The following is a 28,000-nucleotide window of genomic DNA, read 5'->3' as shown; positions in this document are numbered from 1 at the left end:
ATTCTATTCAGTCGAAACGGGAAACGTTCTTGCACGGCTTTTTCAAAGACTTACTTCGAACCTCAGAATTGTAGTTCCTGAAGAAAGGTAAACCAAAGTTCATCGGCTCTGGATTATAAAACGGGTAAATGCAGCTGAACAGATAGCAGTTTTGAATGAAAATGCGGCAAATTCGGAGACGCTTCCATTTGCAACCGCGTTCGAATTGTGGGTGTACGAACTTCGCCGTGTCGTGTTTGCTTGCAATTTTTGCAGCTCAGATTGTTTCGTGCCAGGATGCATGTAGTAGTGGACCTTGTTATCCACCGCCTGCGGATATTTCTGGAGATTTCAATGTAACAGCGAATTCAACTTGTGGAGACCCGGCAGAAGTGTACTGCAATAAGTTGGACTGCTCCAAAGTCTGCAACGCGAATGATCCAAATAACGAACATCCTCCGACATTTGTGAACGATCCTTTTGCCGATGATAAGTTCTGGAAATCTAAAAACTTCGAGTACCCTGTTGTTTTGCAGCTAGATATTGGAAGAACTTTTATGCTATATCGGTCTGTGGTGACTTTTTACCATGAACTACCTGCAGCGATGTACTTTTTGAAGTCAAATGATTCGGGAATCACTTACAATCCTTTAACATACTTTGCAACGAACTGCACCGAGTCTTTTAACATGCCGGAAACACCAGAAGACGAAAGAGACGGTTTGAAAGTCCAGTGCTTCAAAATAGAACCAGATACAAACCCTGACTTGCAGGTAAGCTTATTTATTTAATTTCAAATCTGTGGTTTGAAAAAGCGAAAAGTGAAATGAACCTGATATCCTAAGCGTTAATACTAGCCTGATTCTTTATTTCTGTTATTGTAAATTGCGAAATACTAGACAGTATGCCACCTGCTCAAATGCCGGATTGGGGTTGATGTTTGTTCGAAGCGGTTTCTGCGTTTATTTAGACCAGAAAACTGCGGTTGTCGAGGTTTTCTGTAACCCGTAAGTCGAGGTTTAAAACTTATTATGCCAAATGCTAGCTTTGTCTTAAGTCTGCTTTACTTCAATTTTACTTTCATTATAAATTTTTGCTTCCTAAAATCCTTGTTAGCCTTCGATGAAGGGTTTTCGAAAGGAAATCTTTTCCATACTTCCTAGTAAACACAGAATCTTAGAAACGAAGTGTTTACTGAAATTTATTTCATTTCTAAGGATCATGTTGCCATTTCACTCTTAGCTGCCAACTATTGATTGACACGTAATTTGTCTTCTTCACGATAAAGCAGGAATCTTTCAGTTTAAATCCCGTTTCGCGACGCTAACGCTTATATTTTTTTCGAATCAATCGATCGATGATTTTCCATTTTAAGTTTAACATGAAGATCGTACGTGCTACAACAACAATTGACAGTTGTTTATTTCGTCTACTTACAATGTGAAATGTGTCGTTCTAATCGTTAATCATTGTTGTGAAGTTATTACCTTGGAATAATTCTCATTGTGAATAAAATATAGCATTTATCTTATTTATCGTGTATAGAACAACTGGTGCCTGCATGTTTAGATCCTGCTGTGGTCGCATAAAACTTTCACGCTTATGGAATGCAGTCGTCTGAAATTTGTACATAAACAGAAGTGAAGCCATTGTTAACAGTCGGTGATTCATAAATTCCTTAGAGATAACATCACACGAGATCTACTTCCAGTAGAATAGTGATAGATGCTGTATAGAGAAAAAAGAAAAAAAGGCACAGTTATTGATTTTGCATAAACTCTTAGTCTTTGGCTCGAGAACGCAAATGTACAAATTGTGAAATCGCGTTTCTTCATTTCTGCATTTTCAGTCAAAACGTGGATGTTTGTTATCAAATCGTTCCATAATAAATGCAAGATAAGTTTGCCTTTTGTGACCTAGGTTTCTATTAAGATTCTCGAGTCATTTTTTTAACGTTTTCTGGTTTCTTCGTGACAAAAATTATTAATCTTACTTTGTAACATAGGGTAAAGAAATGTACAAACGAATAACAGTACAGTGAGTGGCAGTTAGTTGATTAATGAATATCAAAGAACAGACTGGAAATTTAGCATTGGCTTCGAGCTTAAAACTTGCTTTTTCTTGTAGCTTTGAAATGACTCTTAAATAGTAAGTTTTCAATTCTTGGCTTTCAAGATATTACTTTTGTAGGTGATCAGCTATCAGTGCTCACTGCAAAACATTTGGTTGCTATGCATGTTTGGGTACAAAGAAATGCTTATATTATGTAATAACAGTATTGCTCCCAATTTTACCCATGTTTGGACCAGCTAAACCAAGGGTGAGTTAAAGTGTGGGTAAAAATTATTTCATTTTCTACTTGACGGAATTTTGTTGTGCTAGCTGTATCAAAATCAGTTGCCACAGTTTCATGATTGTGTTGTTTGCCTTGTTGATCAGCACATCAGGAAGTGATGTCTGAGATTATCAAAAGTACATGATTGTGTTGAATTAAACGGGATTGTTTTGCATTGTGTACTTGCAGATTGGTTTTCTTTTAGTAATGGATCATTTTGAATAAGTATTGTCTTTAAAATGAGAAAGTCCAAGTCCTTTGTGGTCTTCTAGAAAGTGGTATTAATGTTCCATGTGTTACTCACTGCTTACTGCTGTTACCATAGTTACCTATGCTACAATTAGTGAACCGATAGAGTAGTGAAACAACTTTACTTGTCAAAGACCAACATATCCAATAAAATGTTGATTACAGTAGGATTCCTTGGAAGGATCCCTTGAAGTTGCTCCTGGTACAATGAGGCAATGCAACTGTGATCAACAGGTTCCAAAATATCAAGAATAATTTGCAGCTCACAGAATTAGGAATAAGACACTGATGTATAATAATATTATTGTAAATCAATCACAGATTGCTTGAATGTCAGATTTTGATGTTAAGTTGATAATTATTGTCCTTTTTATGTTACAGCTTTTTTATTCTCCAATGCGTGATCCAGATGCTGCACAGGATCTGCTCAACGATGCAGAGAAACAGGCTTTCTTTCTTATGACAAATATCAGAATGGTATTAGTGAAATTCATTACACCAAGTGGGTTTGACCTAGAGTCAGTTACAGAATCACTCAAGAGGAGTTTCTACTTTACCGTGTCAGACTGGGATGTGTTAGCTTCCTGCCACTGCAATGGACAGGCTTCAGAGTGTGATCCAGAGGTAAGTTTGGGGAAGAATCTCTACATTCACATATTTCATTCATTTATTTACTTCATTTATTTATTTAGTTTTAAAAACACAACAACGCTTTTCAGTTTTCGGAACATGTTTCGATGTTTCAAACATCATCAGCCATAATGAATATATAAGGTTTACAGAAAGATCGTTATTATATGTGTAACAGCCTATACAATGAGCCTTTATAAATTTAAATTAGCGTAAAATGCAAACTTATTTAAACTAACCAATAAAAATTTTGAAAAGAACAATAGTGAAAAACCACTAAGTTGAAATAGATACATTTAAAAGTGTAACAATAAATTGACATGCTCAACTTGTTTGTTGAGTTCTGGATTTAACCGTTCAATATGAAAACTCTCCTTGATTTTAAGTTGTGAGAAAGTCTTAGCAAAATCAATCATTTTAAAACTGGAGGCATCACACTTGTCTCGACATTGCTCAGAACAATCGAGATGTTTAAAAACATGGGAATTTTTGTCCCGAAAAAGATGTTCATTAACACGTGTGTGAAAATGCCTATGGTTTTACCAATATAATGAGCTCCACAGCTCGCACACGTAAACTGGTACACAACACATGATTTTAGAGACTTGGGAATGAAATCTTTAGGACTAAACATACTGCTAAGTTTGAAAGGAGAGAATATAACTTTTACATTTAAATCTGTGCAATACTTATTAATAATAGATGGAATTTTCTTCCCTGTGTAGGTAGAATAAAAACCAATATATGGTAGTTTATGAAAATGGCATTTGGATGTGTCAGGTGTTGCTGTATCTACATCCTGTTCTGTGGTTTTGATCTTTTTGAGATAACCCTTAACTGACTTGTCAATGTCGATGATGATCCTCCAGTTTTAAAATTATTGATTTTGCTAAGACTTTCTCACAACTTAAAATCAAGGAGAGTTTTCATATTGAATGGTTAAATCCAGAACTCAACAAACAAGTTGAGCATGTCAATTTATCGTTATACTTTTAAATGTATCTATTTCAGCTTAGTGGTTTTTCACTATTGTTCTTTTCAAAATTTTTATTGGTTAGTTTAAATAAGTTTGCATGTTACGTTAATTTAAAATTTATAAAGGTTCATTGTATAGGCTGTTACATATATAATAACAATCTTTCTGTAAACCTTATATATTCATTATGGCTGATGATGATGTTTGAAACATCGAAACATGTTCCGAAAACTGAAAAGCGTTGTTGTGTTTTTAAAAATATTTACAACACTTGTGCTATCAAGACCCTTTGGTAAATTTATTTATTTACTTATTTATTTATTTATTTATTTATTATCTTTTAAGGGCTTTTGTTTCGAATTAAATTGAAAACAATTTTAACTTCATATAGCTAAGGTTTATTTTATTCATTTATTAAAAGTTTTTGTTTTGAATTAAATTGTAAATAATTTTAACTTTAATATGTAGCTAAGGTATATTTTAATATGTAAATAGTGTCCCCAATTAGTTTTTTTAAGCTAAATACCATTGACACTTAAATTAAGTCTTTTATTCAAGAATGAATTCATTGTACCTATACTGTACAGCCCTCAAAGGAAACTTGAATTCCAGCTTGTCCTTACACTGTAGGACAAGTATTTCTCAAATGATGCTTGCCCTGGACAAGTCTTAGATTGCTCTTTTAATGATTTAGTTGGCAGACGACTTGACTGATCTCTGGCCCATCGGGCAAGTAAGAATGAAAAGTTACTTGCTTAGGAGGAAAATCTTCTTGTCCAGGATGACTGGACAGCACTTTTTTTGAGCCCTGCTGTACCTTCTATATTGTAGCTACATGTGTATAATCATTCTTCTGGTTTCTGATTCATTCACTGAGTAGATCTCTTTCCTTTTAATGCTTTCATCGTTACTTTCATTCAATAAAGGTAAAGTCTGCATGCGAGCCAAGTGACCCATCAGGCCGGAGCTTATCCCGGTTTCTGTAGCATGAAGTGACTAGGAGTATTTCTACTCCCCCCTGGATGGGATGCTAGTCCATCGCAGGGTTACCCCCAGCATTAAGTTCGCCGGTACCCATTTATACACCTGGGTGGAGAGAGGCACTGTGAGAGTAAAGTGTCTTGCCCAAGAACACAACACAATGTCCCCGGCCAGGGCTCGAACCCGGACCGCTCGATCCGGAGACGAGCGCACTAACCATGAGGCCACCGTGCCTCCCCCCTTCATTCAATAAACTGCATTGTAAATTGATTTGCAGGACTTTTCCAAGTGTAAATGTGAGAGGAACACTGCTGGGTCTAACTGCGAGAAGTGTTTGCCTCTTTTCAACAACAAGCCTTATCGAATGCGTGAAGCTTGTGAAGGTGAGCTATTGACATACAAACAGGTCAAGTACAGGTAATAGGCCTGAGTGGTGACTGTGAGTGGTGAATGGTGAAATCAGAGACTCACACAGTCTTTGAGAAACATGTTTGAAAATCCCAGACCAAGATTTAGATGATGTTATAAAAGTGAGTCTAAGATGTGCTGTTTAGACTTAATGTACATTGTGCATTGCATTATGTTAAATTCCAAACTCAAGATGTGATGATCAAGTACTCCTGATATGATGTAGCTAGAAATTGGATTACATTTCCTGTATTAACATATACCCAGTCATGCAGTTTTATTTTTAAAGGAAGAAAAATAATAACAACAAAAAAGCAAATCTTAAGACCCTTAGATCTTGTGACTCACTTACAGTACTGTGCACTACAAAACTTGTGAGATTTGGAAATAGGATTGAGAGTTTCGTGGATCCAACCATGTACAGTGGTACAGCTGTAGGTACAGCTATACCCCAACAACTTGCCATCCCTAGTTATGTCAGTAGTGCATCATATGTGTAGAAAGATAGGGGTTAACCTACATGTTCTATTTGTCTTTTATGTTGCAGCATGTGAGTGTAACAATCATGCCGATAGCTGCACATATAATGAAACTAAAGGATATGGAGTTTGTGATGATTGCAAACACAACACAGTCGGGGATAACTGTGAGCTCTGCAAAGTGTCCTTTTACAGAAATGCAGCTGTTCCTCAAAATGACTCGAACACTTGTCTTGGTAAGTTCACTGTTTTGACAAAGCAACCTTTTGTATAGCTTCAGAATACACATGTTCATGTAGCTCTCTGAATTAAGTATAATATTATAACCGACTGCAAGGGTCATGCTTGATACCATGGCTGGTGCACTCAACAACAACAACAAGCTTTATTTGAACTGTAAAATTAACTTAATTACTAATTACTCACAGTACTCACTGTACCGTATGCAGTGTTGAGAAAGAGCTTTAGGAACTTTGAAGAAACTAGGAAATATTGAAACTTAGTATTAAACAAAGTTATTGAAACTAACTTTAGAAACTAAAAATCACAATATTGGATTGCACCATGAAGTGTTTTGACGGCCTAATTTTATGTTATTTGGTTGGCTTTCTTGGCTTCAGATTGTATCAATCCTAAATTTTTGCAGTTGTAGAATATCTGGATTCTCTTGAAAGCAATAAGCACACATTATCATTACAAAACCTTTTCACAACACTGGCTGTTTTATATCTCTTGGTAAGTGCTTTTCTTGCTCACCGCTCCGCTAGATAATATTTATAAATTCTTGTTCATTTCAGCATGTGCATGTAATGTACCTGGTTTAAACAGTTCAGCAGACAGCTCACGGTGTGACGTTAATACTGGCCAGTGTGATTGTAAGAGTCATGTTACAGGAAGGGCCTGTGATGTGTGCCGTGATACATACTGGAAATTAAGTGCAAGCAATGAGGCAGGCTGTGAAGGTGGGTTTGCTTGAGATACAGTGTATGAAGCAAGTCAGAAATAATTTTATCAGTTATGCACCTGTAGACTCTCTCTTCAGGAATGTACCTTTTTTGTAATATTTATAATGGTATCAATAATTGATCCTGTTGTCTCTCCTTCAGGATGTCAGTGTAACTTAACCGGGACAGTGAACAGTTCTGATGTGTGTGATAAAGTGTCTGGTCAGTGCCCCTGTAAAGAATTATTGACTGGGCGGACTTGCAATCAGTGCCAGGTGGGTAATATTGTACAGTTATTTAATTTATTGAATGACTGGTCCTGTGAGAGATAGTTTTGTCTGTTGAGAATTGCAATGTTTCCTGATAAAGACAAAGTTCCAGGTACTGTACTAGCCCACAAAGTCCTAAACATTGCTTAGGGTATGTTGTTGTTGAGCTAACAAGGCTGGTAAGGGCAAAGAGCTATGATTTTATAATTTTTATGTGTTGCAGTTTTACTGTGAAAGCTTCTTTGGGGCTAGTGGCTGGACCACCTCACTTTACACTCATCGTTCTGCAGTATAAGGTGTTTAGGACTATTGCTGTTGATCCCTGGGTAGGAACCTAGTCAATTGAAGGTTGCCCTCCAAAGTTTGGTTGGGTTGTCCCAACATCTGCTGGTACCGGTATATCCATTTAATACTGTAAAATCCCACTTTAAAGCCTCCCAGTTATATGCCTCCCCTTCCCTCCTCCCCCCCCAGATATAAGCCCCTTCCATTTATAGTCCCACCCAAAACTCCTTATGAAGTTATATGAGCCCAGGGCTTTAACATGGGATTTTATTTTATGTACACCTGTGCTAGGCACATTTTGTGGGTAAAGGTAACTTATTAAAGAATCTGTATTCAAGCCCAGTAGCCCATCAGGCCGGTGCAGAAGCAGCTAAGAATATTTTTTACTTTCCCTGGCTGGGATACTAGTCCTTCACAGGCTAACTCCAAAATTGTTGTCAGGTGGTGGAAACAATATTATTTGCCAGTATCCATTTAATAGACCCAGGTAGAGAGGCCTTGAGCCGACTTTAAGTGTCTTACCCATGAATACAACACAGTAGCAAGGTCAATGGTGGAACCTGGACTGTTTGATACAAAATGTAGTATGTTAGCCATTTCCCCACTGCATCTTCCACAATTTTATCATTTGACAAAAAAATTAAATCATTTGAATGACAATTAATCGCCAATTGTTTACTCAGGATGGGTACTATGGTTTGACTTCTCAAAATCCTGGTTGTACTGCTTGCAACTGCGACCTGGCTGGCTCGGTCAATACGTCTTGTTCCTCATCTGGTCAGTGCTACTGCCGACCAAGATTCTCTGGTGTCAAATGTGATGTGATTGATTCAGGATTCTTTGTGCCAAGTGTAGATTTCGTGACATTCCAAGCTGAGGATGCTACACCTAGGACTGTAAGTATTTAGTATAGAACACAGCATGATTCTGTAGACCAATAATTATTAGCCTGTGCAAAGACTTCAAATCTTCTTTATGTATCAAAAATCAAGGTTGTAGGAGATAAAGTGCAAGCCTGCTTTTGCCCATCTTGTTATTATGGACACTTTCTTTCTGGCCCAAACAAAACCCTGGTCAGCCATTTTTTTTATGTACATGTAAGAGCCTCTTAGATCAATATGACTACCCTGATAAAATGGTCAGACATTGGTGGCCAGATTGTAGCTTAATTAGGTTTTTTTTTTGTTTTACTGTAATTGAACATCAGGCTAGCAATTTCTTAAAATCATCTTGATCTGCTCTTCTTCATCCTGTTTTCTATCCTCCAAATCCTCCAAGAACCAGTATAGCAACTGAACCACGACATACCTATATTGTATCTTGAGTAAGAGGGCATGTTATAACATTTGATGAGAATTGTGTTAACTAAGACTATGGGATTACCACTGGCAATCTGCAAAGGGTTTTTTGTAATGTCAGTCTATACTTTTTTTTCCGCAGCCACCAGCAAAGAGGATCAATTACACAACAATCACTAACACTGCTGGCGACAGTGTTCTAGTAGTGGGTGTGATACTAAATGAGGGTGCCAACAACCTATCTTCAACTAAGCTTGACTTCACAGTAAACATTCCAAAAACTGGATTTTTTAATTTTGTTCTGCGATACATGGTAAGGGTTTTTCCATCTTGCAGACCAGACTTAGATTTGCAATGTTAAGTTAAAGTATGACTGATGTGGGGTTGTCAAAAGTACATGTAGCTGGCTGCTGGCGACATTTACCTTCTGCTTCATTATCTTGTTCTGCCACTCTGCGGAGCTATCGGTCCAATTCTTTAGGAAAATCAAAGGTCAGACAACTACTTCAACAGCAAAGCCAGCAACTTCAAAACTTTGTGACAAGCCTGGTTGATTGGTTGTAAGAATTTTGCTGTGCATTGTTTAGTGCTCCTGTTTCTCAGCGCTTGAAGCTTAAAGTACTTGTGCTGAATACAGGACATACATGTAACTTTAAAACACTGTAATTCTATTAATAATTTATTTTGGGGATTCTTTTTTTGCACTCTCTCCATAAATTACTTTCTTTGATCCTCATTCATCTGATGACTGATTTACTTGAATGTGCCTTTTATTTTCCAGACAAATTATGACTGGAGTTTGATTAAGATAACTGCTTCGCTACGAACAGCTTTTACTCCATTTTCCTGCAACAACAATGTTCAGATCACCAGCAATGAACCATACATTCTTAACAAAGCAGTATCATCTGGGAATGAAGCTATTGATTATGGCAGTCAATGCTTGTCGGCTGGTCAGTATCTTGTCACACTTGAAATTCCATCTGGGAGTGCTCTGCAAGCTGCTGTGTCCAGCCGACGGAGGCGAAGAGCATTGCCAGATGCAGAAATTGTGGTGGACTCAGTGAGTTTGATCCATCTGCTGTATCTTATTGACTTAGCAGGAGGGCCCGACATATGGCATACGTCATGTAAATGTATTGACCGAGCCTAGTGGTAGCTGCTGTTGAAGTTATCAGCAGTTTGACATACAAAAAGGCCAAAGGGTCAATTTTGCATTGTATTGACCCGTTCGCCTCGTTTGTATGCCTTTTTAAACAAAGGAACATTTGACAGCAGGCTCAACTGCAATAAGAGCTATTTCTTTCCCAGTCTGGCCTAACTTAGTCAACAGCTTTTTCACGTGACCTTTATTGAGCTTGATTATGATTGAAAGTTGGTGAATGCTTGATTTACCCTGATCAACCAAATGAATTGCTGATGTGTCTAGGACAGGCACCTTTTCATTTCTTGACCAAGTCAAGATGTTTTGCCTTACACACATCAGCTTGCAGTATTGTTGTGTTTGCCTTAATAATGTAAGATAGCTTGCTGCTGCAATAATTACACTAATTAGATGTTACTTGTAACAACTCTTGGTTTCTTAACTTGATTGAAAACCTGAAAACTGCAGACAAGCACTTATTTTTAGTCCCAAAAGATATATTTATTTACTTGAAATTGTCTTTACCATAGAAAACATTTTCCATTCACAGAGGTGTGACTGTAGTACTTATCTTAATTATTAATTTTTATCCAGATTGTGGTCATGCCGACTGTTCCAGAGTATGAGGCATTCCAGGAAGCTTCTGCTGAAGTGCAAGAAAATATGACAATTTATTACAACTCGTCAGCTTCATTGCGTACATGGTCAGCAAATTCTGAAGAAGGCAGCCGTGCACTTTCCCCAGTGTTTGGTGACATCTTTGGTGAAGGACAAAGTAATTAGGAAGTCTTTTTTACAAAATTCTGTCATAAAGTAAAGTAAAGTATGTTAAGTCAGTTTTTAAAAGATCACCTTCAAAATTATTGAAGAAAACCTCACAAAAATGGAGCAAACCTAGGTTGAAAAACATTAATGGGAGTAGTGATGATAATCTTAGTTACTGGAAGATTGAGATGGATTGCACATGACAACCTTGAAAAATTTTGACTAGAACATACGTACTATTACATGTATTTCTAATGGCCACAGTATGTTACTTATAAAAATTGTACGTTTTCTGAATAAAGTTCTTGTTATAATAATAATAATAATAATGATGATGATGATGATAAATGAATTAATAAAGCGCTCATTTCCAGAGCTCAATGGCACTTTACAATGTATGTAATTAAAATTCAAACCACTTCTAGTTAAAATTGAAAAAGTTCGGTCAATCTTTACTAATGAAGTGGCTGTTTATTGCAAAGTATGTCAAGAGTAAACCTATTGTGAAATAAATAATAGCAGAGAACTTTGCACTGTGGCAAGGTTTTTTGAGGAATGTAATGTGTTAACATTTGCTTACACCACTGTACAACAGTGACAATACAGTTGTATTGTAACATTGTGGTTGTACTTTGTATATATTTGGGGCATACTGACACGCTATGTTTTTCATGCAGGTTGCAACTGTAGCTCAGTAGGATCTAACAACCCTGAGGAATGTGACAGAAATGGAGGGCAGTGTTCCTGCAAGCCTAATGTGATTGGTCGTACATGTCATCAGTGCAGGCCTGATTACTTTAATTTCAGCTCTGGCCAAGGCTGCCAAGGTGAGGTAGTCATTAGGATTGTGCATTGTTCGTACATTTATATTCCTGACAAGCCAATCAATGTATTGTGACGCACGCAGTTAGTACAGTAAATGTTAGCTCAACTCTGCTAATACCTAGTCAGTAGCACCATAGGTCTGCATTGTGTGCAAAGGACTATGGCTGCAATTAGCCATGGTGTGGTTGAAATTTCCACTGAAGGAATGGAGTCAGATCCTTGGTATTAATAATGCAGCTTCTTATTTCTGTTTTATTTACAGCATGTGCCTGCAGTGTGATTGGTGCAAATGAAAGTTCTTGCCATCTGGAGACAGGACAGTGTTCGTGTAGGGAAAATGTGGTTGGCCTGCATTGTGATAGCTGCCAGACAAATTTCTATGATTTCAACAGTGGTGCAGGCTGTTCTCCCTGTAATTGCAACCCTGTGTACTCTAGCAACCTTCAGTGTGACGGCAACAGTGGTATTTGCAGCTGCAAGCCTGGTATAAATGGTGGGAAATGTACAGGATGCGCCGATCAGTTTTACAATCTCACAAATCAAGGTAGATACATGGGTGTGAAAGTACTAAGATACGAAAATTTCTGGTTTGACAATGACAATAATCTGATAGAGTTCAATATGAGTAAACTGTAACTAAAAACTGGTGTATATGAGTCATTCTAAATCCTGTTTTATGTGCATCTACATGTTTCGAAGTTTTTCTTTTTTTTCCCACAGGTTGTGTGCCATGTGAATGTAATCTTGCAGGAAGTATGAATCCTGTTTGTAACAAGACAACTGGCCAATGCCCTTGCAAGGAGCATTCTGTTGGCCATCAATGCGACACTTGTCCTTCTGGCTATTATGGTTTAAGTGTCAACAATTCCGAGGGTTGTCTGAAATGCCAGTGTTCAAATAAGTCATCAAACTGCTTGAGCGACCAAGGATGGTTTGTTTCACAGATAACCACAAATCTGTCTGTCTTTTCATCCAATGCTGATTTTGATAACTGGACTGCGAATAACAGTGCTGGGGACCCAGTAGAGCTTGAGCTGGATTGGATCGTAACAATTAGCATCGAGAAGTAAGTGAAGTTTGAATTCTACGTTGAGTTGAGAGTGTTCTTATTTGCAGGTGCTGTGACCCTAAGGGACCAAGATTTTCCTTGATTGCACTTCTCATAATCTTTAGGCTAGGTTTGTCTTTCTGCCCCAAATAAAACTCTAGCCTGCTCCTTTTCAAAGACTATTGTACAAAAATTGTTTTGGCAACTTTTGGGTCCTGCTGGAAGAAGAGTCTTGACCTCAGACACTGTATATAAGAGAGCACGTTTTGATGTTCACCTTCAGAATTTTGCATCCTATTAACACTACAGTTCAGCCCCTATTAAAATGACCACACTTGGAGAATGGATGGTGGCTGCATAAACGGGGCTAGCCGTTTAATAGAGGTGAAAACAATAGAAAAGACCCCATCGGAACTTTGATTACTGGCTGCCTAATATGGGTGGCCGTTTATCAGGTGGCTGCTTAATACAGGATTGACTGTAGTTACTTTTTTAAAAGCATTCGTTTCTGCAAGCCTAAAACGTAGCAAAATATTTCCTCCCTGCTACCAGCATTTTCATACAAATGTACAGTTTCTCTGTTCATCAAGGACAAACATTTGTCAATTATATTACAGTAGTCAGCATTTCCAGGAGTCTCCATTTTCACCCATCTGCCCTCAATCTTATGATAGAGCTGCAGTCTTTTCTTTGTGGTTTCCCTTGTGTGCAGGTATTCAGAAATATATGATTTTTTTTCTTCTTTTTTTTCAGAGGATCATTGAAAGTTGACACAGCTGGTTCAGAGGATGTGTATTTTGTTGCACCTGATAAGTACCTTGGAGACCAGAGATTTGCATACTCGTTTGCATTGTCCTTCCATTTACAGCAGGACAATGCGTCAAGCCCTGCAGCATCGTCCAAGGGTGATGTTATTCTGGAAGGCAAGTGGTTTGACCAGCCACTCGTCACTAGCCTTGCTACTCCTCCGCCTGGTGGAAATACTTTTGAAAAATACGAGGTAAGAATAAGGCTAAATAATGGTAAAGTAATCAAGTTCAGGGCTTTCATTAAGTTTTGATTCACCTGTAGCCTTGTCTTCACACACAATTTTTTTTTACTTTATGGGTGAATCGTATCAGCTATAAGCAAGTTCACCTGTAACATACAACATGAGCAACATTTTTTTGCAACTTGTCTCATAGCAGTGCTGCTGCATTGCTTGTTAAAATACGTTTTTGTATCTATTATTCTTATCTATTTTGCAATTTGCGTTAACATTGCTACGGAAGATGAAAAGAAATTACAACTTCTTTGGTAATATGCCCAACAATGCTTTTTAGTTTCCAATGACGTTTTGCGACAAAATGTATTGCTGTGTTCCTCGTAAATGAACAAACCGTTTAAAGGAGCTCAGTCATGGTATTTTGAGTTATTTTGACCACAAACAAAATTACCTTTAAATGGTAGGAAACCTGAAAATAACAGTTTAATAAGATAGAAAAACACCAAAGAGATAATGATAAACCATAAAGGAACAAGGATGGCCAAGGATGGAGAAGATTGACACAGATTACAAACGACGAATTTGAAAAATTTAGGCTAAACTTTTCGTGACTGAGCTCCTTTAAAGAATGCTTTTAGAAAAATTGTATATATTTGTGGGAGTCGTGACGGCCAAATGGTTAGCGTGCTGCATAGGCGTGGATCGAGCAAGCCCTGTTGGAGGTCACTGTGTTATGTTCCTGTTATGTTTGCTTTACTCTGACAGTACAATCTCCACTCAGGTGTAGAGTGCGTCGTACCAGGAAGTGGTGGGTAAGTTAACTCAATTCATTCTGTTTTCAGGTTAAACTTTTTGAGAGTAACTGGAGAGTGGGAAACACGTCTGGACGACAGCCCACTAGCGATGAAATGATACGAGTCTTGAGTCATTTGACATCACTGCGTATCAGAGCCAAGTGGACAACACTAACAACTCAGCAATTCAGCCGGTTGGCGGACATTGCTTTGACTGTCAGCAGTAGGTGAGTGATAGCTATATTCAACTTGGTGAAAAGGAGAGGGGCATTTTTCACTCCACTTTGTTATACAGACATACATGTAAGTGTACACGGGAAAAAATGAGTTTAACCCGGAACCCATCATATTTTACATTGTGCAAATAATTCTAAGGGAAGGGAACCTGAAAGTTTTAATCAATCTTATTGAAGGTTACATATTAACGTAAGAAACATGAAAAGACGTCGATAAACGATAAGGAAACAAGACTGGAGTGGTTAAAGTTGTGAACGATTAAAAACAGAATGCAAACAGGGGTGATGAACTTGAAACAAATGTTACGTTCCAAGTTGCAAATTGAGAAAAAAACAATCAGCACCACACGTAATACTGCCCGTTGACTGTGGGCTTTCGACCATGCAAACGTAATTCACTCGCGTTTCGACGAAGGAAGAAAAAGAGGTTTTATTTTTTCAACAATTTTACTTTAACTTTCAGGAAAAGTGGAGAAGAAAATGCTTCAAATGTGGAGACTTGTTCATGCCCTCCAGAGTACGATGGTCAGTTCTGTGAACAGTGTGCCAGCGGATACACGCGTGTCACGCCAAATGGAGGACCATATGTCACGTGTGTACCATGCCAGTGTAATGGACACTCAAACTCGTGTCATCCCGAGACTGGTGTGTGTATGGACTGTCAACACAACACTACAGGTAGGGATCTCGCTTTGAGCCTTAGCAGCCATGTAGTATTTAGTGTACGATTCTCCATCGTTTCGTAAGTAAAGCATTAGACCAGGGTTAATTTTTTTTTTCTCTCGACCTGTCTTGAGCCATTGTTTTCTGAAAATATGCATTGGCACTTTAAGCATTGTCTTAGTACAGCAGTTTCAACAGAGTTGTTGGCTGTACAAGTATTTTGTAGCACTGAAAACATTTTCCAAGCGCCAGGAAAATTTCTTAAATCATTTGCCTAGCTTCTGTTGTTACCTTTTCTTCTTTACTCACTTTTTTCACTTTTTGTCAGGTGATCATTGCGAAAAGTGCTCTGATGGTTGGTATGGTAACGCTACTAATGGGACACCCGAGGACTGTAGCCCTTGCCCATGTCCCGCGGGACCAAATGCCGTGAATCAGTTTGCCAGAACCTGCGTACTTTCAAATGATGGTCTGCCAACCTGTATTAACTGCTCAGCGGGTCATGAAGGAAGATACTGTGACAGGTGCATGGATGGCTACTTTGGACGGCCGAGGGTGAGTGGGTCATTGTCTGAATCCTGGGCTGAATTTCCGATTACCTGAAATTCAGTGGCGTTAACTGACTTTCAATCTTGTATTCGGCTGCCTTTGGTGATCACCTGACGAGATTGGTTTGTTGTGATATTTCTAAGCATGTGCACAAGGTGTATTGACAAAGCATTACAGTGTGTATATTGTGACACACAGCATTAATAATCAAGTGGCTGAAATAATCAGATGATTGGCTACCTCAGGTTTGCTTTTCACGAGCTATGTAACAGTATTGAATCATTATAAACTAGGGCAACCTTCAGTAAACAGTGATTGAAAGCGTTGTCTTTGCCAATCGAATGGCGGTCATTTGGCTCCCTGACTAGAACCACTCGAGGTTTGATTTACGCGCGTTTCTCTCGCTTCTCATAGTCGCTTGTTTCTGCTTCATGTACTGATTGGTTTTTGACGCTAATTGTGGGTCACATGATTGTTTCTGGTTTGATTCGCTACCATTCATTGGTAAAACCGCTGTGATGTTTTCTTAAGGTATCGTTTTTCTTGCAGGAACAAGATGGCGAGTGTCGCAAGTGCGCGTGCAGTGGCAACATAGACCTTGATTCCAGAGGTAACTGTAACACCACGACTGGACAGTGTCTCAAGTGTCTTTATAATACGACTGGATTCAACTGCCAGTGGTGTGCGCCGGAATTCCACGGAAATGCATTAAATAAAACTTGTTCACGTAAGTGAAGTCTATCTTGCGGATTTGAAGAAGCGCGATCTCATTTCACTGACAATTTGTCTTAGAATGAATTCAAGCAGAATACTTAGTAAATGAGCGCCAGACAGCTTTCTCAGGCCCAGTCCACACCACGCCGGAGGAATTTGAAAACGCAGTTTTAGTTCCATGGTTGTATTAGGCCTACCGTCCACACTTAATCCGTCACGATAACGAAGCTTTTCGAAAACGCTCTTCAAACCTGGGGAATTTGAAAACGCCGGCTTTGCGTTTTCGTGGGGACAGAAAACATTTTGAAAACGGAGCTTTTTGAAAACGATGACCTCACGAGTTTTTCCAAACAAAATCACCGGTGATTGTTGCGTTTTTAAATTCCTCTGGTGTAGTGTGTACGGATGGTTTTTCAGAGTGAAAGCTCCGTTTTCAAATTCCCCCGGCGTGGTGTGGACGAGGCCTCAGTCGACAAGAGACTGGGCGATACGTTTGTCTTTCGTCAGGTTGCTAAGCAACGTGGTTCTTTTGAGTTCTCTTAAGCCACCTAATATCATGGTGTTTCACTCCTTTCCAGGTTGTAACTGTTCGTCTGTTGGCGCCGTCAGTAACGTGTGTAACAACGTGACTGGCTCGTGTTACTGCCAGCCGTATGTCACGGGCAGGTTGTGTGACAGGTGTGAAGAGAATGCCTTCAATTACACTGAGTATGGCTGTATGCCTTGTAACTGTAACAGCGATGGATCAGATGATCTGCAGTGTGACTCGGTAAGCCATCTATGCGGTCTCTGTCTTAGTGACTTAGCTGGACACATCGCAGTTGTGATTTCGTGCGGTATTGCAGAATTAAAATAAACATTGGAGGACACTTAGTCTTACCATCGGTCACCGGCCTTAAACTCTGGCCAAATCGATCCTGAAGAGATTTTGAGAGGGTTACGAGGGTATTTTCTTTTGTCTCGCCCGCCCAATCCTTAAGGTAAACATAATTTCTTACTCTCTTGCATCTGCATCGGAGCAGTGCCTTTGGGAAAAAGAAACTTTCAGAGAGATTCGTAACCTGCAATGCAGGTGTATTTTGGCGAGCGAGCGCATTTTTATCAAACGAGCCCCATCTTGGATTCAAACTATTCCCGCCCACTTTTCCTAAGCCAACATGGCGGCAAATCTACTCGATCACGAGCTAATACCGATAACTTGTGAACACACTGAAGACGCCTGCACTGCAGTCTAAGATATGCGATGTTTGTAAAATAAACGAGTCATCACTTTTTTCTTGTACATGTATTCTAAGGGATTTAATTGATTGGTGAAATAACACGCAAGCTGTTAATTTTAGCCTAATATTTATTTATTTATATTTTTCATTTCATTTCAGTTGCACGGTAACTGCAGCTGTAAGCCAAACGTGATTGGTCGCAAGTGTGACATGTGCGATGCAGACTTCTTTGATGTCACACGTAGTTGTTTAGGTATGAAGTACAGATTCACTGTTATTTGTCGATAATAAAATCACACAGTGCAGATAGAGCTTGCAGCCACTGTAGTGTTTAAGTTTTCATTCCCAATCACGTGTGAAACTGTAGAATATGGATTGCACCACAGCAACCGGCCCATTTGTGGCTAAACATTTTATAAAAGGCTAGAAGTAAGTTCGAGTTCGATTTGTGTGGAAACTGGGAAGCACTCGTTGCATTCACACCTTTAAAAAATTCTTTTGTAAGACAGGAGATATTTGCGGCTAGATGATTCTTCTGTTGCACCGTAGTTGTTTCTTATAAGCTATTAAAGTCTTGACATCTTTTCAGTGATTACACTAATTCAGTTTATCCATGTTCATGCAGAGGTTATACTCTGTGAGTTCGTTCGGTCCATGTTTTATTTATTGTTGGGTTGACTGCTCTGTTTTCAGAATGCAATTGCGTAGCAAACCAAACTGTTGCCAACACCACATGTGACGCTGAGAGCGGTCAGTGTGAGTGCAGTGTCAGTTTAGCAGGAGGACTGTACGGCGGCAGGCAGTGTGACACATGCGCCAAGCGCACCGTGGGTGAGTATCAAAACTTACTTCACTGGGATTGGTTAGAGCGGTTTTGATTGAGTGATAGAAGTAACCCTGAAATGCTTTGGCTTGCTTTAGTTGGCTCCGTGATTGGTTTAAAAACTTGCGCCACTGACTCACTCAGCCAACCAAAACTCGCCAATCACAACTTGGTCAGCCGCGCCGTTTTCCCGCGGTTAGCGTCGTTGAAGTGCTTTTACGTTAAGCGCGGTTTGCTTTTGCTTGGCTTAATTTTTGTTATGTGTGACTACTTTGAATTTGACAAGACAAGACACTCGGTTGAAAACCGTTCTATTACTTAAATTCTAAACTAGACCAGCAAGAAGTACAGATGGTGTAAAACTACATAAGCTTAGGTGGAAATGTCTAATTTCCTGACTTTCTGTATACAGACTTGAAAAGTTTGAAACGAGCTGAAATGATCTAATCTTAGCATGCATGGCCTTTGCCTACCCGATAGCAGTCATTTATAAATTTGAACAAAGTGGACCATAATGCTCGAATGTTTGTTTACAATATTTGCTTCATTAGCATTAGCGATACAGTTTTCTGGTGAAGCTACGAAAACATTAGTTCTGAATATTGAAAGGACACAGCACTATTTTTCTAAGCTAAGGAATTTGAACCCGATTTATTGAATACTTTTTGTGTGACACGGGTTAAAAAACTTAAAATGTCACAAAGAATGTATGGACTCATGAGCGCTTTTGCCACCCAGAAATTTTGCAGTTTTTGAAAGCCAGTTTCTCGGATATTACACCCAAAGAGCCAAAAGTTCGCCTATTACCAAGTTTCACAAGCTTTTAAAACGTTTGTAGTCAATTTGTGTCTTGCATGATGCCTTCTCTGCGTGAAGTCGTATGTTAATGACGAAAAATGACGTCAGCAAAGATTCTCCAAAAGAAAGAAGAGATAAGAATTAATTTATCTTAACTTCTGTGCTAAAACTGAATTGATTTTGTTCTGCAGGGACTCCACCCATGTGTCACCCGTGCACGGAAGACTGTTATTTGAACTGGGAAATCATTATCACTAGAGAGACGAGCAAAGTTGACGAGCTGAATGGTAATGTAACTGAACTGCTGGAATCATTCGGGAGCATGTCAGTGGACAGTATCAACAAGACGCTTCAGATGTTAAAAACCAATGTGTCTTATGCAGAAGAGATATTCAGTAGTGGTGGAAGAGAGAATTTGCAGAAGAAACAACAACAAATCAACAGGGTAAATGATAGAGAAATTTGTTATTTGCTTTTTGGTTTGAGCGTCTCATCCGGCTTGAGAGTTACCGTCCGAAGGTTTAGAAGGCTGGGCACTTAAGCGCCCAGTGATACCTGGGATTGTTTTGCCACCCTGTCAAAACTACAAGGCTTCTGCGGTTGGTTCAAGTGCTTTTCATAAACAAACTACCGAAGACAGTAAATTCTTGGATTCGTGGCTGTGAGACCAACAACTTTCAAAACAAACCCGACCAACCGTATTGAATTTTCCGCAAAGTCACGAGTATAGAGCCTTAATTGTTCTTTTATGTAACATTGATGATGATTTATTTTTTCTTTCTTAGTCCAAAAGTGCTCTTTCTAGATCTTTGTCTTATATATTTATCTTATATATTACTTCCCTATTTAGCTAAGAATCAATAGACGTTTAAACTATATATTTTTATATCATACTCCGACTTCTATAATTCATCTATTTTTATATATGTATTATCAGAGTTTATTTATTTAGTTATTCATTTATTTATATATTTTATAATCAACTTTTATAATTTAGTTGGTGCGATGTCTTAATGACTTTACCAACTTAATAAATGTAGATGAAGATGTAGATGTTATCGCCTAAAGGACAGAAAATATAGCCAGTCTTAAGTTAAATAAATGACGATTTTGCAGATTCAAAGCTCCATCAGTTCACTCCAGCTGGAACTGAACGATTCTCAAAGTTTCATTGAAGACGCACAGACCTACCTCTCAGAACATGTGGTCGACTTTAACGGAAGCGTTAGAATCGTACCCGCTATCCCTTCCATGTACCCATCATTCCCTGTGGTTTGCCCCAGCGGGGGAGGGGTGAGTGTGATCGTGGACTGGCAATGCATTGAAGCCATGGCAACGAGTTACCGTCAGAGAGCTATGCAAGCTAATGAATCAGGACACGCGAACTATAGCAGTATCCAAAGCAGTTACAGTATGGTGAGTGAAACAAACTAGTTGCACTTGTAGTAACTGAGTATATTTGCTTTTTAGGTTGAGTAATTCTCTCTTTCCTATATATTACAGTGTAACCTAGCCTTACTGCCACCCCGTTAATACGGCCACCTTGTTACTAAGGGCACTCTATTTTGGCCCAAATAGAAGCTCAGTCAGTCCTTTTCTTTTTTTAAAGAACCCCTTAAATTCGGGCATCCCGTAATTTTGGAGAGACACCATTCACGTTTTGTAAATATCTTAGAGAGATTCCTAGCCTGACAATACAGCAGCTTTTCATCGCACCCGGTCCCTAAGGGATTCCTTTTTGAAACACTTATGATCTGCAAAGTGTCAAAAAGATCCTAGCCAAGCTTGAAAAACCTGTGGCTCTTAGTTTTCAAGCTTCTCTATGTTGTATTCCATTTCTATTGTCGTCGAGGTGACTCGTCCTTACCTCTAACAGGTCCTGTTTATGTGTTGAATACTGTTTTGTTATGATAAACTTTGTTGCTGTCTCCTGTGAGCTACGTAACTTAGTTTTTAGCTGTGCAGATTCAGTCAGGAATCGATGATACTTAAATTAACAAGTGTTTCCCCTTGTGCCTTTCAGATTCAGTTGGCGAACTCCACGGCTCACCGTGCAGCTGCGCAAATCAGTGTTTCTTTGGACCAACTAAGGCTGGTTTCATCTCTAAGAGAAGAAGTCGAGTCAGACCTTGGGAGCGACTTTCAGAGTTTATACCGTAACAATTCCTTGAGGCTAGAGGAAATCAGAAGAATCAACGATCTGTTACAGGAGCTCGTGTCGCAGGCTGAAAATTTCGGCGAGCAAGCAAATGTTAATTTGACAATGGCTATGGATACGGCAACTCGAGCCAAGAACGAGGCAGGTCAACGAAGACGAGAAGCACAGATTGCACGGCACAATGCCACTAACGCTCATTCGGATGCTATGCAAGTTAACCGTGAAGCAGAAAACGCCTTGGATACAGCTATGGAGTTTAACGTAAGTCTGCTTGCTTAAAAGACGTTTTCCTTTACAAGTCCCCGGGAACAAACGTTCGTGGGGAATCCTCGTAAACCCGAAGAGTTTCCGATTCTTATGGGCCAATCAGGAAAAAGCGCGAACATGCAGTCGGTAACAGCTTAAAAGTCTTCACGACATCATGATGTTACATTTACACATGAGTTTGAGGAGGGGGTCTGATAAGAATTTTTTTTTTCTTGTGATGATTTGATTTCACAACTGCTGTTTGTTCCGACCACTTCTTAAAGCACCTGCCATAACCCGGCTGTGCGACACAAATTCCAGCAACAAGCACTTTTTAACGGCCAATTCTATTCTGTCACCGCACTGAGGGCTCACGTGAGATAGCATTGCGCCTGCGCGAACTCAGTTTTTAAAGCACTTACCATGTGTGCAGTGGAAAATCCAGCACCAAGCCACGAAAGGGTTGGGCATGAAAAACCTAGGGCGGGCACGTAATCCCTCAGTGCTTGGTGACAGATAGAATTCAAATCAAACTTCAACTTACAGGTAAGTCTCGTTTAATTGTTGAATTATTCGACATAGAGGGTGCGTTCCTTTGGGGTGATCTGGATCAGGAGCAGTGATCCAAGATCACTCGGATCATGGTGCACCGCACCTAAAGAAACATGGTCGCGTTTCCCCGGCGTTGTCTTTGACCTGAGGTCTGGTAAGGAGACACCTAGTGTGGTCCTATCCACACTCAAGCACGTTACTACGTTCATTAAATGGACCATCTAAAAAACTTTAATTGCATTTGAATTGATAGGAAAATGCAACAAGGGTGCTCAGACAAACGCAAGATGCCATCAGTAACGTAACATCAGGAATAAATACAATAGCCAGGGTCAATAACATGACAGACGAAGCGACCAACATCGCAGATGAAGTGCGCGCCATGACCATGCCAGTTAGTCTGCAGCAGATCCAGAACTTGACTGATCAGATCCTCAACACGAACGTCAGCCAAGAAATGGTAAACCAGACTTTGGAAGCTGCACAGGAGGGTCTTAAACAAGCCAGGGAAGTGGAAGCACTCTCACAAAGGGCCATGTAAGTTATAGCTTGCCAGATTGGGATTTGTTGCAAGAATTGGGCGCGACAAATTTGGCGGCTAAACTCAAAGGTGTCCGTGATTTGCGTTTGTCTTTTTGTAAACTTTTTTTCAAGACGAACTTTGGCGGATCTATAACGATGTACTAGGGTAGTTAGTTTTAATTTTAAATTATAAAAATATGAACTTTTTGTGTTGACACGTTTTCCCTTTTTGTTTCTTGCTAACCTGTGAGTAAGCTTATGTTTGGGTCTTGTGCGCAAGCGGCAAAGGTACGAGAACGAGGCGGCAAGTACAATGAGCTTGGACGTACGCGCTTGTGAAGTCCAAACATGAGCCTCCTCCCAGACGCCGCCCAAACCAGCAGCTGAAAGTCCCGGGTTGTTTTCTTCGGCTTTGCAAAGCGTCGTTACGAAATTACCTTATATAAACTGTGGTTCCTAATGAAATTTTTTTTTTCCTATTAAGAAACGTGGCTCAAGAGACTCTCAACCAAGTAGAGGACATCGAAACAGCTTTAAATTCATCGGAGCACGTCAGACACGAAGTGATGACTTTACAAGGACATACTGATGAAATGATTGCTAACATCAACAATATCACTGAAACAGTAAGTAAACACCCTCCAGTCTCATTACAGCGAAGGCACGCCGCACCGTTGTCTACCCATGTTAGCAGGGGGGTCAGTCGCCAAGCGAGAAGTGAAAAATGTGCCTATTTTTTACTCGTCAAATATTACACTTCTCGCTTTAAGAGCGAAAAGCGGAATTTCTAGCACTCTCTACCTTGTTGACATTCTGATATCGTACTATTTTGAAGTGTCAGCCGTCTTCTAAGGCTTAACCCCTTGGGGTCTAAGCGAGGCTGTTCTCGCCTTAGCCCCTCGGTGGTTAAACGCGAAAAGAAGGCCAGCACTTCGTAGTAATGGCTTACTAGACTTCTCTGCTACTCAAAAGTCAAACAGCCACATTGTATCAATGTATAAGCAGGTGGCTTTTTGGTTTTCTCCGTCTCCTGAACCATAGTTAATAGAGGGGACCTCTATTAACTATGCCTGAACTTACTTCGTTTTCGAATGACTAGGCATTGAATAAACTGACGTAATAGCGACTATTTTCAGGACATAAGTAAAAAAAATTCTCTCAAGGACAGTGTAGAAAATGTATGGGAAATGGTCATGAGAAAGTTGATGTTGAACTTGGGGATAAAAGGTTTTAAGCAACATGCAAAAGTAGCGGTGACTTTTGAAGTTAGTCTTTTGTGAAAACCCAAACGATTGGAATTGGCTAACCTGCGATCAGCACTTAAAGTCGACGTGATAAGTCTTCGAAGGCGGGGGCACATTCTTTTGTTTACTGTTGTTAAGTTTACCCAAAAAAACCGCGAAAAAAATGGACACATTTGCCTTTTGGGCGGGAAAGAGGCAGATAAGTTTGCGTAATTTATCATGTATTGTTTTGCCGGTCAATCATAAAAGCTTACTAGGCATTGTTTTGAGTCGTCGGACAAAGGAGTAGCTCACCTGAGAGCGATTAGCGTGAAAGTTATTGTTTTCTTTGAAGTCAGCTGACGCTGTTTGTGTAATCATGCTTGCATTATAAGCTTGCGGTAGATGTTCATGCTGTTGTGCTTGCACATGTTAACCTGAAGAGGTTCTCTCCGTTCCTGTCAGGTTGAAACCAGCTTCTCAGCGTCATACTCCTTAGGGCGGAGTGTATTAACGAAAATAAACAGCACCCTTGATGATATGGAAGAAGGCCTGATGTGCTTTGATACCGCCAAGAGGGAGGCACAAAATGCCTCGCACACGGCTGAGATGGCGTTTAACATCTCCGAGCAAGCGAAAGAGGTGAGTTGCTGACTATCTCCATTAGCTGTCGTGTTTACGTTTGTAACAGATAGTGTGGTGTATATAGGAACCTCTAGGCAACAAATTGCAGTTGATAGGTGAATGTAAACAAAGCAAGTAACTAACTGGCATGGTCATGGCGCGCACTTCATCTGCGATGTTGGTCGCTTCGTCTGTCATGCTATTGACGCTTATTTTTGTAATGCTATAAAAGAGCGCAGCTGATTTCTACAAGTCGGATCTTGAATCAGTCCTTTACGCACATTGATAAGCAGGTGAGAGGAGATCGAATATCTGTTCACGAAAAGGTCTTGTTTTGTCCGAAGGTAAATCGCATCAATTCTGAAGTTCCAAGCAGATTGAACTTAACAATTGTGATCACCAAGTTAGTTAATTAGGCGATGCTTCTGCTGTCCTAAAACGTAGCTGTCGTGACTTTTATCGTCATTGAAGTTTATTTATTTCTCTTTCACAGATATTCGACAGCAGCAGCGCGTCATTACCACCGGTGGCAGCTCAGGTAAACTCGTCCTTCGAAGCAGCAAATGGAAATCTGTCAGAAGTACAACAAACTCATCAGAACTCAGAACAACTGCTAGATGACGTGACAGAGGCGGAAGGTATGCACTTCTTTGATCTTTGAAGTCACGCAATGGAAACATTTTCTTTTGAGTGCTCCTGCGGACTGAGTTCGTAAGCCGTTCCATGGATCGTCGCGCAAGCGATCCAAATAACAGCTGCGAAGAGGACTAGGACTGAGGTTATCATTTACGTGACCGCTGGGGACTGGAAATGGTCCTGTAGATATTTAAAAATTAAAATAGAAGAATGGAGATGTTTTTCTCCTTTGTATTATTCAACGTTGCGTTTAACTTTTTAAAACCGCCTCCGAACTGACAGCAATTTCGTTTTTCGACTACTGTACAGTAGTTTTTCTTCCAAGCCAAATAGTAGAAAACAAATGAATGAACATATTCACATAGGTGGGTTCACTTGTTCTTCAAATTAAAGGGGCTCTAGGAACCATGGGTAATGGATTGAGCATCAACAATTTGTCGTTGTTTGTCTTTTAGAATTGTTGGCACAGTACATGGCACAGAGAGACGAACTTGAGAGACTGGGCCTTGAGATACAGGAGCTTGAAAGAGAGGCTGATGATTTGTTGGCTGAGTTTAGTGTGGCCGCTGACCAGTACTCACGTTGTGCGGGCGCAGCATGATGACTACCGGAGCATTTGAAGCTGGTCAGAACAACAGAAGACATCCACAGTTGTGTGTATATTTTAAGAATAGCTATTATTCTAGAGCTTAACAGTCAACTCAACGTCATACTTTGTGATGGCCTCTGGAGGCTAATTTTATATGGCTGGCGTCTTTACGCATTACATGCTGGCATTACGAGAATTCGGTTTATTAGGGTTCTAGATCAAATGTTTTACCAAATGGTCGTGTTTTGGAGTGAAAACACGAACAGTAGTTCCAAATCATTGACAAACGGAATACTGAGAATCTGTTTAGATTATTAATATATTATTTAGAGACGGTCAAATATTTTGAGGTCGTATGAAAATCGGCAGGCACGAATTAAGTTTGATAACATGACCGGTGTTTTTACATGTAACTAATGTTTTACGTTTTTTACGAGATCAGGTTAGTAGTGAAACCCTACTGAATATTTTTTATGACCTACCTAATGTCCTTTATTTTTGCGGGGTGCAAATTTAGTAAGTTTTGATTATTATTAAAACTTCTCCCAACCGTATGTTCACTTGTTGGGCTGGTAAAATGTCATCGCGGAAGGAATGTTCGGAGAACGGAAAAAATGGAGACGGGGGTTTCTCCCTACAGACCCCGTGACCTAGTTTGAACAGAAGTCGTATCAATACTGGTTATATATTGCGTGATGTTTTGGATTTAACAAGTCAAGAAAAATATATGCGAAAGAATCTAAAAGCGCGAATGTTTTTTAGATCTTTAACGTCACTGTCAAAACTTCGTTTCTAGTACAGCTTTTTGTAGAAAATTGTTCGTGGTTGCTTTTATCCGGGCTAGTAACCATACCTTTGTTATGGAAATTTTTGCTCCTCGTTTTTAAAGCTGTTTTAATTTCGAAACCAGATAACATGACCGGTGTTTTTACATGTAACTAATGTTTTACGTTTTTTACGAGATCAGGTTAGTAGTGAAACCCTACTGAATATTTTTTATGACCTACCTAATGTCCTTTATTTTTGCGGGGGTGCGAATTTAGTAAATTTGGCCACGTAGAAAACTGAGTCAATTATAAAGTTTGGAGTTTTTAGTGAAAAAAAAAAATAGAATTTTATTGCCAAGAACACGTTTGTTTGTGTTGTTGCTTTCCGTTTCCTTTTTGTAGATCAATTTTCGTGATGCAGGTACAGAACCAAATTTAACCCACGCGTACTAAATGACATTGTGGTACAACTTATTTTCAGTCTGCATTTAATGTAGAAGGTGGACGATTGTCTCTTTCGCCGAGTCTTTCATTGTTGAGGGTCAGCGCAGGTGGGAGGGAAATGGTTAAGAAGCCCGGTAAACATGAAAGAAGCAAACAAACAGGCTAAGATTTATGTTGGAAGGCCCTTGACCCTGCACATCTTTTGTTTTATGCTCATTGACTATGCATGATTACATAATCGCAATGCTTCTATTGGTTAGTTGTATGAGCACACATAACCACCTTTTGTATTTTGCCAGGTTCTCTACAGGGTCAACCCCCAAAATAGCAAACAAGAACATACAACAAAGAACTTTGCCAGGTTTCTTAACCATTTCCCTCTATTAACCATGGTTTCACTAAACTTAATGTTCATCAGCATTTATGGCTCGATACTCAATTAAGAAGGACATTGAGAGGTTTTAGATTCTTTTTGGAAACACCCATTGTAATCACTGAATTTGAACAATGACCCTGTTTTAAACAGTGAGATCGAACCGCCGTTTATAATAAACACCCAGCTGATTTTATGTGAAAACAGGATACCATCGCTTTTAGATGGCAGCCAATGTATATAATGATTTCGCTCCGATCAATTTAGATAGGTAGCATGTAAAATCGTACGATAAATAGTTTGCTGTACAGTATTTATTTATAGGATAAAGAATACCAGGCATTTTTACAGTGAATTTTTAATGGCAATAAATACGTTTTTATTCGTAATAAATTGAGTTGATGATACTGTATGTAAGTAAGTAAGTAAAGTAGTTTATTAAAACTCTCTTGCAGTATATTCCAAACTA

The 28,000-nt window shown here is 39.4% G+C and overlaps 1 protein-coding gene across 1 annotated transcript; it reads left to right on the top strand.

Annotated features, from left to right (window-relative positions):
• Positions 1 to 28,000, top strand: LOC110064685 (laminin subunit alpha-3-like). The gene is made up of 29 exons (XM_089274688.1): positions 1 to 752; positions 2,945 to 3,187; positions 5,428 to 5,533; positions 6,106 to 6,273; positions 6,835 to 6,999; positions 7,144 to 7,256; positions 8,219 to 8,431; positions 8,976 to 9,146; positions 9,615 to 9,896; positions 10,572 to 10,752; positions 11,420 to 11,569; positions 11,830 to 12,111; positions 12,288 to 12,633; positions 13,369 to 13,615; positions 14,443 to 14,621; positions 15,094 to 15,308; positions 15,622 to 15,848; positions 16,392 to 16,569; positions 17,135 to 17,325; positions 17,936 to 18,029; positions 18,470 to 18,607; positions 19,589 to 19,842; positions 20,514 to 20,813; positions 21,421 to 21,816; positions 22,607 to 22,890; positions 23,360 to 23,501; positions 24,564 to 24,740; positions 25,216 to 25,360; positions 25,814 to 28,000. The coding sequence occupies exons 1-29, from the start codon at positions 156 to 158 to the stop codon at positions 25,957 to 25,959; spliced, it is 6,330 nt and encodes a 2,109-aa protein (XP_089130814.1). The 5' UTR covers positions 1 to 155; the 3' UTR covers positions 25,960 to 28,000.

The sequence above is a fragment of the Orbicella faveolata genome, unplaced genomic scaffold, assembly GCF_042242905.1.
Source record: "Orbicella faveolata isolate gen_17 unplaced genomic scaffold, um_ofav_v1 contig_36, whole genome shotgun sequence".
Classification (NCBI taxonomy): Eukaryota; Metazoa; Cnidaria; class Anthozoa; order Scleractinia; family Merulinidae; genus Orbicella; species Orbicella faveolata.
The sequence above is the reverse complement of the archived record's forward strand: the minus strand, read 5'-3'. Positions and strand labels throughout refer to the sequence as shown.